The 14,084-nt window shown below is 35.3% G+C and overlaps 1 protein-coding gene across 2 annotated transcripts; it reads right to left on the bottom strand.

Moving 5' to 3' along the window:
* Window positions 1-2,815: 2,815 nt before the first annotated feature.
* tradd (tnfrsf1a-associated via death domain) lies at window positions 2,816-13,913 on the bottom strand. 2 transcript variants are annotated; one of them, XM_056461505.1, is made up of 6 exons: window positions 13,801-13,913; window positions 13,290-13,358; window positions 13,046-13,199; window positions 9,375-9,655; window positions 5,580-5,706; window positions 2,816-3,219 (listed from the first exon to the last, which is right to left on the bottom strand). In XM_056461505.1, the coding sequence occupies exons 2-6, from the start codon at window positions 13,308-13,310 to the stop codon at window positions 2,921-2,923; spliced, it is 882 nt and encodes a 293-aa protein (XP_056317480.1). In that variant the 5' UTR covers window positions 13,311-13,358; window positions 13,801-13,913; the 3' UTR covers window positions 2,816-2,920. The 2 variants fall into 2 exon arrangements, with proteins under 2 accessions (XP_056317480.1, XP_056317479.1); XM_056461504.1 differs by having other exon boundaries at window positions 13,290-13,337.
* Window positions 13,914-14,084: the final 171 nt, after the last annotated feature.

Raw genomic sequence — 14,084 nt, 5'->3', positions numbered from 1 at the left:
TTTAATAACGCCTCATCTCATATTTATCCTGAAAAAAAAAAATGAGATCAATATAGGTGACCTATACTCAGTGGACCGCTTTTATAATCAGATTAAGCATGCTTTTGGACTAGAAAGCAGTTTATTTAGAAACATTATTATCAAAGTAATCTATAGTTCAGTAATATCCTTAATATGCATGACAGGTATTTGGTGCTCACAATTTAATTTTTAAAGTGGTGTCAAGCTCTGTATTTCCAGTTGTCTTTAATGTATGAGTGATTTCGTGTATTGTGCCGATTAAAGTCAATCCATATTAGCTCTGCTGTAGCAGTTTAGGTCTCTGTGAGGTGGGAAAAGCGCTCTTTGTTCAGTTGTAAAAAACTTTATAAGGAAAACGGCTTTTTTATGGAAAATTGTGGATGAATTAGTACATCAACAATTCAGAAACACCATTAAAATGAACATTTGAAAACTGTATTGAATATCATTACATAATCATATGCGAGTGGCATTTTCATTCCGAGCCAACTAAATTAAGGAGAATCTTTTCGGCTTAGTCTCTTTATTAATCTGGGGTCGCCACAGCGGAATGAACCGCCAACTTATCCAGCATATGTTTTACGCAGCGGATGCCCTTCCAGCCGCAACCCATCACTGGAAAACATCTATAAACACTCATTCAGAACGTGCTACCCACTGTGCAGCCCGAGTCATAATTTGATGTAATACAATTTATTAATAGTGCTCTAATTCACGCGCAGTTTACACATTTATGTTTAGTTGATTTCTCCCCTTCTCTTATGTTTGTAATGGTTTGCTCCACCCTTATTGGCCTGTTTAAGTTATATTAAGATATAGATAAGTGGAAGAAAGAAAAACGGAGCAACACAGTCTTTTGACCGGAGTTTATTGTTATGCTGTTTAAAAATTCAGTAAACATCTTTAAATGGAAAGAAACCCGAGTCAATTTATTGCCCGACTGATTTTGAAATTCTGAACGTACAGGAGCTGTTGAGTAACATTTCCTCTGGTATTTAATCACCAGGTTTTTTCCTAATTGAAAATGTTAGATTTCACTCTAGAAAATGACTAGGAGCTTTCAAATCCCCATAACTAAAATCATTCAAACATTATGCGATTCATTTAGAACAAAGCAAATGAAAACATTTCGCCTTCATTGACAAAACTTTTTTTTGGTCTCACATTACATAATAAATTTGAACACGATCATGCTTAATTATTTTCAACAAAAGATTGGTTGTTTTAAGGCCTCTACATATAGCTCGCACATCTTTTCAAACAGGTCTAATAAAGGATGAGGAATGAAGACTGTCTACTAAGGAACCTGTAAATTAAGACGTCCTTTGACAGAGCTTGATAATGTGGCAGCCTAGATATGCAGCCTAATTAGGATGCAACCTTCCAGATGAGAAGCACCCTGAGTCCTGACAGTCACCTCACCAGCATGCTATACCTTTTTATGTGGGAAAAACCTTCATCACATCTATTACATACTTTAAAAGTATAATTTTTGGTTTAACTTGAAGAGATTGTTAAAGTACTAATGTTTTACTGTCAATTAAATAACTATAATACTTTCAAAATAATAATTACACAAGTGTTTCTCCAATGTTATAATACATACAGTTGAAGTCAGAATTATTAGCCCCCCTTTTAATTTTTTCCCCTTTTTTAAATATTTTCCAAATAATATTTAATAGAGCAAGGAACTTTTCACAGTATGTCTGATAATATTTTTTCTTCTGGAGAAAGTCTTATTTGTTTTATTTTGGCTAGAATAAAAGCAGTTTTTAATTTTTTAAAAGCCATTTTAAGGTCAATATTTTCGCCCCTTTAATCTATCTTTTTTTCGAAAGTCAGAACAAACCATCATTATACAATAACTTGCCTAATTACCCTAACCTGTCTAGTTAAGCTTATTAACCCAGTTAAGCCTTTAATGTCACTTTAAGCTGTATAGAAGTGTCTTAAAAATATCTAGTCAAATATTATTTACTGTCATCATGGCAAAGATAAAATAAATCAGTTATTAAAGATGAGTTATTAAAACTATTATGTTTAGAAATGTGTTGAAAAAAATCTTCTCTCCATTAAACAGAAATTGAGAAATAAATTAAAAAGGGGGGCTAATAATTCTGACTTCAACTGTATATTTAATCTGTTTATTAACATTTTGAATAGTGGTATAATTCATAAGGTTTGCAAAAAGTATGTTTTTGATAAACTGTTAATAATCTAATCTTAGTGCTGCTAATAATCTAATAAGCTTCTGTTAATTTGATATGCTTGATTCCTAACATCTATTTTAACAATTAAAGCTGTTCAAATAAAAAAAATAAAATAAAAAATAATAATAATAATAATAAATAATAATAATAATAATAATAATAAAAATGAATTCAGGTAAAAAATAAAAAGGATTTTATAGGGCCACAGAGGTGCCTTTTAAGGAACGCACTGCTCCTTTCAGTGCTGAGGGCAATTCAACAGTTCTGGATATTATGACTCAACTGCAACTTTTCCTGGCCTGACAAGGACAACGTGGAGGACAAATCGGCATGAAATATGCATGAAAACACTTTATTTAAAATGTGTTTCATTCTGGGCAGACGACAGGTGATTGTGAAACAATTTCAAGTAGGAGACAGATAGAAATTACAAGGTCATGATGAAAAAACTAATTCACAAAAATCAGAGCGCACACGCTCACAAATGTATGTATATATATATATATATATATATATATATATATATATATATATATATATATATATATATATATATATATATATATATATATATATATATATATATATATATATATATACTGGAAACAATCACATGTACAACACACGCACACACACATAAACACAGATATACACACACATACACTTTGGTCATTCATTCTCTTACAGTCTTAATCTCGTGGCTGGATGCCCAACATGATCTCTGCCATGCTGGTCATTTTTGTCTCCTCAAGTGCACTAATAAGACGACTCAGTTTGGCACTCCTGCCCTCTGATTGGATGAAACGTCCCAGCAGTTGATAGGCCTGTTCGTAAAGCCCTTCCCTCTCGTACTCATAAGCGAGATTGTCGATAGCAGGGCCTTTCAGTGCACGGCAGTTCTTTTGTAAAGCCCGTCCCACCCGCTTCCAATCCCGTCCCACATGAGCAGCAAACCGCTGCTGGTCGGCAGGAGTCAAAGGCCTATCGTCTGAGAGCACAGAGGAGGATTATGGATATTACATTAGGAATGTACTGGTCGGTGATAACAGAGATACAAACGTAATAATGCTTTTACAAAACTTATTTCACCTGAATTAAAATTCATGTTTTTTAAAAATGCCTATAATATGTCCATATTTATTTATTTATTTTTTTATTAAAATTATTTTGTATTTCATGTCCTTATTTATTTATTTATTTATTTAATTATGTTTTTTATTTTTTTGCTTATTTTTTAAATTACAATTTAATTTTATTTATTTATTTATTTATTATTATTCTTATTTTTGTTATAATGTTTTTATGTGGGGGTCAGGATTCAAATTATATAAATGATGGATATCATCTTATTATTCAATGAAAATTTGTTTGCACTAAAAACGTTTAATAAAAAATATATTTGGAAAAAAAATCCTGTTATAATATTTTTGTTGATGATGTTATTTTGTTAAATGCGATTTAGATGTTTTTGTCATAAATGCTTCCTCAAAGTCAGGGTACAAAAACCTGTTTAATGGCTGGATATCACCGGTTAGAAAATGCCTAATTAATTAATTAAATAATTAATTAATTAAACTAAACTTCTGTGTTGAAATATTTTAAGGAAAAGGGATTTTGAATTGACTTACTACTCAGGAGCAAAAAAATCTGACTTTAAAGGTGCCATAGAGTGCATTGATTCAGTAATTTAAATTGTTTTCTGATATCAACATAGTAGGCATATGGCATAGGTAAGTGTAAAACATCTCCAGAAATAAATTTACACACTCATTTAAAAACACAGCAATTACACCTAGAATTAAAAGCTTTGTTTCGACCATATTTGGAATGGTCATGAATATTAACGAGCTCTGCTCTGCCACTTTGCAGCTTGTGTCAGTGCCTGACGCTCACACACACACCAAGATGCTCTCTAAAATACATATGCAAAACAATACTATTCAGTTGTCAAGAAACATTATGAATAGATACCTCGTTTAATGACATCTTGACAATTTTCAATCTTTTCAATTAAAGTGGCCGAGAGGTTTATTTTAGCTAGAAGGACTGAGTAAATTATATTAACTGAAATTAAAGTTGCTCAGGAGTTGTGTTATGGATGAAACACAGGGTAATTTATAATTATACTGTCAAAAGACTTGGGCGGTAATACGGTAATATGGTATACCGCAGGATGTAAAAATAGCAACGCTGTCAGCTTCAATACTGTTATACCATCATAAAAACAATGCACATATATAGGAGACAAGTATTAAATATTATTTATTTAATGCCAAAAAATGCGTATGCATGATTGTCATCACAGGACAGGTGGAGGAGAGTGAGAGAGATGAGGTAAGATGGTGAGTCGCGCACCAAGTGACCTGGTCTCGAAAAAGATCACAACCTCTGCAGTTTGGCAGCATTTCGGGTTTCGACCGAACGAGAAGGGACACTTGGTAAATATGAACTAGAGGTCTGCATTCCTGCTGCTGTACCACGGGAGCGCTGGGACCCGACCAGATTTCTTGCGGTGTGGGAATAAATTTAGAAACAGCATTTCATATCAACCTCTGCATAAACAGATGAGTATGATTAAGTTTACTAGCTTTCTTTCACTTTAGAAAAACAGTAAGAGCTCTGTGATATGACACGATGCATAAATGTGCATTAAACATTTATATTCAGCAGTCTGCATGTGTTTGTTGCTTGATTATAAACATACACAGCAAATTTGACAATTTACAAGTTAAACTAGCAAGCGAATAAATTTATAATGTGATGAGATAAGATATTTTAGAGATTACCCGAGAGCTCTATAATGGCAAACTCATTGTCAAAATAAGAGTCCCGCATACATGGTAAGTATTTGTATTATATTTACTATGTATGTGTGGCTCTTCTTTTGAAAGATATATAAAGATAGACAAACTTAAAATAAAGAAAAAATATGAACTTGTTGTAATTTCATTAGGAAACATTGTGGCCAATCAAGCGCTGCCTGTGGTGTGCATATTGATGATTCTGTGTGGATAATGGTGCTTTTTTCTGATTGGCCTGTCTTTCACCGGGATTTTACACTGATTTACATGAGAATAATGTCGTTTGAGGCTAACAGTATGTCATAAACATGCACTCAACTGTTATTATTCAGTTATGCCTAGCTATATCCATATTTTCATTCCATGGCACCTTTAAACTCAAAAGACACATATATATTTATTTATCATGATAATTGTGGATATCCACTGATAATTATGATGATAATTTTGGGGTTTTTACTGTGAAGGCCTTAACATTCGAAAGCACCTTTATTATCCGCTACACTACAGGAACACAATATGAGGAATTTTAACAGTTAGAACTCACCAAAAACTCTCTTCTGAAAGAGAAAGCAGTTTCTGGGCAGCTCCTGTGGAGGTTGACTGGGAGGTCCGTAGCTGTTCTGCAGCTGCTGCTCCAACTGTGTAACCTCGTCATCTCTCAAACGCACAGGCTGCAAAACAGCCATCCGTCAATTCAAGTAAATGAACTGCATTCATTTAAAAATGTCTGAAGAATATTTTTCTTACAACCATGGAAAGTAAAGCTCACCAAACAGCTCTTTAAAAGAGATTTAAAGAATTCCACTGGGAGCCTCACAATAATGATTTGTTTTTCAGAGCAAGACTGACATGTCAGACTGGTGTAGATTCTACCTGTACTCACCCAAGATGATATCAGAGAAGCATTCACATACTGTATAAATATGTACTAGACTGGGCTTGAAAACCTACTCAATCGCAAGTGTTAAAAAGTATATTCTGTACAGTATCAATGTCTAAATAGCATGAATGAAATTTGAATGCACTACTGCAGCTGATTTGACGTCAGTTGTATTGATTTACTGCCAATCACAAATCCTCTCCTGTGGCCTTACGAGACTGAAGTGTCCATCAATTGTGCACTTCTGAATCTGGCTAGAAGTAGCATGTCATACTAGTACATTTTCTGTTGAGAATTGTTTAATGCATATGACGACTTAGATTATGTTATTTATATTTTTCTTCTACTATGGATTTAGCCATATTTCAACTCAGGTAAGGATTGTTATATAGAGCAAAGCAAGCAGTCTGAGGTGTGCTGCTTAAACCTTTTTTTTAGAATTTGACCTTAAGAAGTTTGTGCCGTTTTTATAGCCAAAAATCTAAAAACTCTCTGAACACATACATGATTTTTGTGTGTAAATAGGATTAAAAAGGCTCTAAAAGCTAATACTTTCTGTTCTGATGAGGTTATTGACAGCATTGAATATGCTTTATGAAACAAATAGGCTCAGCGCCTTTTAAAAGCAGAAGAGAATGCTTATTTTGTTGTTCAATTGTTGTTCAAGTCAATCAAGCCAGTGCATCCAATTAAACTCTACAGCACTAATTAAGCTTTTCAGCGGTTGCCAGCAGATGCCAACATGTACAGGCGTGACAGTTGTGTGACATCCGCTCATCCTCCAAAACATTGCAGTGAATTACTTGCTGCCAAGAGCAATACACATCAATTTAGAAAGCAAATCAGCATATAATATTGTTTTAGTATCAGACTATATCATCAGTTGTATTCATCTTAAGGTTCAATGTTTGGATTTAAGGATCATTTCATTTCCTTTTGTGCAGTTTGTATCAGCTTGGGTTCTGTGTTGGATATTCAACGTAAAAAACAAATCAAGATACTGAAGCTGCAGTTTGAGAATTACTACAACAAAAAACTTCAGAGTTGTTTTCTTAGTTGTTTTTCTTTGAGAACTACTAATAAAGTGCTGCAAATCTAAATTTGTAATTTTGCAGATGCCACATACACCACATAACTACCACAGAAAGGAACCATGTTGAGTGCTATTCTGTACGAAAAAAACAAAACAAAACATGACAGAGGCAGCAGTTTCTGCAATCAACTTATCTTTGATCTACAAAATCGTAGTTTCTTCCAAGAACTGAAAATCTGACACTGGATCACAAAACCAGTCATAAGTGGGGTTTTTCTTTAATTGAGAAGTACATCACATGAAAATTGAACAATGGTTTGTTAGAATAGAACAATATTTGGTTGAGATACAACTAATAGAAAATCTGAAATCTGAGAGTCCAAAAAAAAAAATATATATCGAAATAATTACTTGACTAAATATTTACTTTAAAGTCTCTACTGAAGCGTTTTTCCTGAGCTGAGCATTTTGCTGCTGTCAATGAAAGAGTTTTTTTAATTCCTACAGCAGAGCAAGTGTGCATCTTATGCTCAGTGCGGAGTGATTCCTTTCAGAAGAGTGCTGGCTTTTTTAGTGTTTTGGTGGATGTGCGCCCTACAAGAAATGCTTAGCATCAAAAATTTTATTTTGATATGGTGGCACAGTAAGGATGCTGGTTCGAGACCTAGCTGGTCCAGGTGCTATTTCTTTGAGGAGTTTGCATGTTCATACTTTGGTTTCCCCCGCAGACTAAAGACATGCAGTTTAGATTAATTGAATGAACTACATTTTATGAGTAGTGTATGAGAGTTTCCCAGCATGGGGTGTTCATGAGTTGTGTACTCTTTGTGCTGGTTTGCGGCTGGAAGGGAAACCATTGCATAAGATATATGCCAGAGTAATTTGTGGTTCGTTCCAATTCCTACTCCAACCCCTGATACACCAGACTCTAAGCCAGGGGTGTCAAACTCAGCTCCTGCACAGTTTAGTTCCAGCCCAGCTTCAACACACTAATGCTGCAGTCATGCTGGAGTTTAAGCATGTGAAATTCTGTTGTACGGCGCTGTGAAAAGGGGCGGGATTAAACAAGATGATTAGACATTTTAAAAAGTAAGTGATTGCTCTATATTTTAAGTTTCTGTCCAGAGAGGTCTTGTTTTGATTGGTCTCATGCACGTGATGCGATTTCGCAGGTCAGAGTTCAACAAGCTTAAACTTTGCAAGGCAGCACGAAACTTGTTGAACGAGCTTGCGTTTCCAGTCTACCGCATTCACATGCGTATGAATGGAAGACTATGGGGTGAAATGTGCAGTGCGACAGCGGCTTTACCTGTAGTTTTTAAACAATCCTAAAGGACTCAACTACTTTGATCAGGTATTTTAAATTAGGATTGGAACTAAACTGTGCAGAGTTGTGGCCCTCCAGGAACTGTGTTTGACACTTGTGCTCTAAGCCGAATGAAAGTAAGTGAGTTTTGATATATTTGATCTATACATGATTTTGAGTTATTATTTATTTATATACTTACAGATTCAATTTTGAATTATTTAGCTTTTTAGTATATTGACAGAAAGTGAAGCAGGAGAAAGACTGAGATAAGATCGGGAAAGATCTGCAAGTCAGGATGAGACTAGGCGTAAGCCGGTATAAGATTCTGACGGTATAACCTTGGATAAAAATTATCACAATATTTATATATTTATCACGGAGTAAACAACAAAAACTTTTTTCTCCTTTAAAAAAAAAATTATATTTTTTGAAAGATTTATGATATTTTGGAGCAGTAAACACGTCAGACTATATAATTCAAATGAATTATTGACTTCTGCTGTCTTCAAAAAGACAGATTTCTTTACAATTTAAAACGGCATCTTTGGATATTTTTTCTGCTGGAGATACTGTTGTCCTAAAAAAGCAAAAAAAAACCTTAGGAATGGTATTACAGAAAAGTTTGGCGTTTTTAAAATCTTGACTTTTCCAAACCACGGTATACCTTAAAAAAAGGGGTTATCGTCCCATGCCTAGATGAGACTCGAAGTTAGGATGCCCGCAGCGCTATATGTTGGCCGACTGACCACCAGGCTATCGTCAGCTATCAATATTATAATGATTATTGCCATTTTAAAAAATCTATTATTTTGAAATTGACAAAACATACCAGTATAAATTAAGAAATCCAGTGTCACAAATGTAAACGAACATGCCCAAAACATTTTTTTTATTTGTTCTGCTTGTTGAAGCTGTGAATATTCATGCAAAATCAGTGACTTCTCAGCACCATTTACACTAATGACTTTCTGGTTTAAAACTGAACTTGTTTAATTATGAATCCTCATAAACTTTACGGTCAGAAATTGCAGAAACTGCCTCTCTGAAGTAACAGTAAATTAAGATTAATGTCTGTTATCTAATGCGTTATTAGCCGCTCATAAATGTTGTCACACACCTGTGATTGGCGTATGTGATCCAAGCAGATCTCTATATCCTGAAGGCTGTGGTCCAACGTATGTACTCCTGCTTTGAGCTGCGTTTCTATTTCAACCCCATCAGGAAGCGCAAGTAGACGTGAGGCATGCTGGGACAGAAACTGAGTGAGTGAACCACACACGTAGCTCTCCAGGAACCTCTGACAGGGAGGCATAGCCATGAATTTCAGTTCCACCCCAAGGTAGGGATCAGCATCGTGCAGTTTCAGAATTTCATACCCATCCAGTCCTCCAACAGAATCTGGATCAAAGACAGATGAATTGTACAAGTGCAACACACAGATTTTGATACAACTCTATCTGTATTCTTTGAAATGGTCAACCCATGGGTCATCCCACATATAAATAGATAAATTGAATCCTGGGTTATCCTGCTTTGTGTTTAAGCTGTTGATATGAGGATGTCAGTTTCACACTTGAGTTTAATACTTGATAATTTGATAACTAAACATAGGTGCCAAACACCCTCAGAAAAACACTGCATTTGCTGCTTTTTTGTGGAAAGAGTGTTTGTTGACCTAATGAATTGGACAAATGCAGCTCACTGACCGGGAAGAAGAATGTACAGCTAAAAGGTGTGTAATTATTAAAATAATGAGCATGTTAATTGTTTTAAGTTTTCATTTGGAATGCTGAATTAAAAAACAAAGTTTAATGTAATGAATTGTGTTTAAAGCCAAGTGTATGTGCATACTACTCATAGAAAATTTTGATATGTTTCGGTTACTTTCTTGTTTAAGCTGATGATCTAGAAGCAATGTGAATAATTTGTTAGAATATTGAGGAAAAAAAAAAGTCAAAATATTTTAAGTTACTATTTATGTAGAGATAAATAAAACAATAATTAATCAATTAAGCAATAATAATTTTAAGGAAATTTACAGTTAGATCCACAAATATTTGGACATAGACACAATTCTAACATGTTTGGCTCTATACACCAAAACAATGGATTTGAAATTAAACAAACAAGATGTGCTTTAACTGTAGACTGTCAGGTTTAATTTGAGGGTATTTACATCCAAATCAGGTGAACACTGTAGGAATTACAACAATTTGCATATGTGCCTCCCACTCGTTAAGGGTCCAAAAGTAATTGGACAATTGGCTTCCAAGCTGTTCCATATAGCCAGGTGTGTGTTATTCCCTCAATTTCCCAATTCCAACGGGCAGATAAAAGGTCCAGAGTTAATTTCAAGTGTGCTATTAGCATTTGGAATCTGTTACTGTCAACCCTCAAGATGAGATAAAAGAGCTGTCACTATCAGTCATCAAGCCATCATTAGGATGAAAAATCAAAACAAACCCATCAGAGAGATAGTAAAAACACTAGGCGTGGGCAAAACAACTGTTTGGAACATTCTTAAAAAGAAAGAACGCACCAGTGAGCTCATCAAGACCAAAAGACCATGAAAAACAACTGCGGTTGATAACCAAAGAATTCTTTCTCTGGTGAAGTAAACACCCTTCACAACAGTTGGCCAGATCGAGAACACTCTCCAGGAGGTAGGTGTATGTGTGTCAAAGTCAACAATCAAGAGAAGACTACACTAGAGTGAATATAGAGGTTTTACCACAATATGTAAACCATTGGTCAGCCTCAAAAACAGGAAGGCCAGATTAAGACAAAAGCAGCAAGATGAATTCTGAAGTGTTTTAGTCAATTTCTGCTCATATTAAGCCAAATACTTTAGAACTCATTGGACGGTGCTTCACAGTGCAGATAGACAAGGACCCAAAGCATACTGCAAGTTTTTGAAGGGAAAAGAAGTGGAATGTTATGCAATGGCCAAGTCAATCACTTGACCTGAATCCAATTGAGCTTGCATTTCACTTGCTGAAGACAAAACTGAAAGGAAAACGCCCCAAGAACAAGCACGAATTGAAGACAGTTATTGTAGAGGCCTGGTAGAGCACCACCAGGAATAAAACCCAGCATCTGGTGATGTCTACGGGTTCCAGACTTCAGGCTGTTATTAACTGCAAAGGATTTGCAACCAAGTATTAAAAAGTGAAAGTTTGATTTATGATTATTATTCTATCCCTTACTTTTGGACCCTTAACAAGTGGGAGGCACAATGCAAACTGTCATCCCTACAGCTTTCACCTGATTTGGATCAAATTAAGGCCTAATCCCAATTCAACCCCTTAGCCCTTCCCCTTACCCCTCGTTTTGTGCAATCACATCAAGGGGTAGGGGTGTCCCAATTCTCTTTAGCTTGAAGGGGTAGGGCTAAAGGGAAGGGGTGAATAGCCCTTCGAATAAAGATTTTTCAGGACCACACTTGAAACCAAGGGGTAAGAAACTTTCCCAGAATACAGCAGCCACAACGGCAGTAATGCTGAACCCGGAAGTAAGGAGATCCACAAAACAATATTTTTTTGTCATTATTACGAATTTTTACAACAAACAAACACATGTTTTAACATATTCACAAACGCGTTCATGTTTTACCGTCATGCTTTATAAATTTTTTTAAAAAAAAGCTAAAATAAAAACTGCTAAATTTCGTTATCTATAATCCCTAATAATAATTCCTGTATAGCAGTTCCACAATATTCTGACACTCGAATCCCGTCAGTAATGTCTAGTGGCTGAGAATGAGCTTTTTACAGTGTCTGGTATAATGTTAGAGTTGTTTTCCTGTGTTTACATAGATGAATATGGCCACTGTGTAAATGCGCAGTATAGCTACGATATTATTGCCACATTAGATCGTTATGAGAACATAATATATGCCTTCAGTGATTTCTTGAAGATAAATACCAAAAAATAGCACAACTGGAATAACTACAGCAGTCACGATCGTCTGATCTCATATGAAGCAAGAGATCGCAATGACATATGATGACGTGTGCAGGTGCTGTAGTGGTGTCCTAATTCTTAGGGGTAAATTTTAAAGCCCTTCCCCTTAACCCTCGGTTTTAAGGGCCAAGAGGTAGGGGTAGGGGTACAAAACTAGAACTGGGATTGGGCCTAAAGCTGACAGTCTTAATAACTACATTTACGCAAATTAAACCCTGGAACGAAAGAAAATAGTAGTTGGATTTTAAATGTTACAAAACATTTTAAGTTATTATTTACTTATGGTGGGAATTAATTAAATAAATAAATAAATGTAGACGGTACTACTACCAAGATGAAAACCAGTATCCCTGGGTAAAAAGGGAAATGTCATGATTTTGCCAAGTACAATGTGATTCTGGATTAACATCTATGTTGATTGTGGAACATTCATTTTTGTTCAAAAATGTAAACCATAGCTATTCCCTACCCCCTAAACCCAACCATAACTTTAAATTATACCTAAAATCAGAGGGGAATAATAGATGGATAACAATCATGTAGAAGTGCATAAACCTAACCGTAAGTCTAAACGTAACATAAACTGTAAACATATTCCTTAATTCTGATTGGCTGATTGGAATGTTGGTCCAGGGTCAACATAGTCTTTAATCCAGGAACATGTCCTACTTGGTGAAATCAGGTTAGGGTAAAAATGGGTGCTAACCCTGCTTTAAATAACAAGTGTGAAATGTTACGCGCAGGATTAAATGCAGTGCTATAACTTAATGTTCACTGCAGTGGGAAAATAACTTTTGTTTCTGTGAGTTTTCTATCAACGCTTACCTGAAAGGGTGAGTTTAATAACCTTGAACACACCGAATTTACCCCTCTCATCTTTGTAAAGAGATAAAAAGTTGTGTTCTAGACTGCTACATCCCAAGAAGAGCACAGCACACCCTGACAACGCACCGTCACTGGCATTGCTGTCATTTAATCTCTGTAAATGAAGATGAAATCATATACACTTTGTTAATTTGCATACAACAACAACAACATCTGGAGGGTCAAAAATGCAAGCACAATGTACCTTTGTGTCTATACTGTCCATCTTCTGATCAAAATGCTCTCTCAAGTCCTGTGAACGTGAACAAATGACCTGATAAATACCAAGACAAAGAAATCATAACATTTAAGTTATTTTAAGAGTTAATTAGGATAGACAAAACAAACAAGCATTGTTTCTGTGTTTTCCCAACAAGTAGTTACTTCCTTTTAAAGCTGTGAGAAATGGTCGACAGTGTTATTAAATGGGGTCAGACGGCAGTTGTGATTGTTACAGATATGCGATGCACATGTTTACCGGTAATAAGATGCTTCACATTTCAAAACGTTAACTTTTAATATTTGTGAGAGGTAAATTGATAAAAACACCAACAAAGTTCGCTCGCTAAAGTCTCGTAGCTTTTATTTTTATACATTTACGTTACTTCGCACGTGAACCAAAGTTTAACAAAACACAATCCAGCTTGCCCTCAATTCACAAAACAGAAAATATGAATGACGCCTTTTGTTATATATATATATTACATGTTACTTACACAACGATATGATGAACTCTGTTTGAATGATAAGGAAGTCTAAACAGGCCTACAAACTTGAAAGAAGGAAACATTCGAGGTTCGAGGTGTCGAAGCACTTTCTTGGTTGCTACTAAAACACACCCACCAGAATGCCCATGGATCTGATTGGCTAGGAGCCTCGCTTATTCTACTGTGATTGGTTGAAAGCTCTGTATCTGTTGTCCTCGCTGCGTTTAACAACGGAACTCGTGACGCAGGAGGAAGTACTGAAGTTTGAGAACGTATGTATGTTTTTTTCTGAA

Source organism: Danio aesculapii, chromosome 7, assembly GCF_903798145.1.
Source record: "Danio aesculapii chromosome 7, fDanAes4.1, whole genome shotgun sequence".
Lineage (NCBI taxonomy): Eukaryota > Metazoa > Chordata > Actinopteri > Cypriniformes > Danionidae > Danio > Danio aesculapii.
This window is presented reverse-complemented; position numbering and strand designations above follow the sequence as displayed.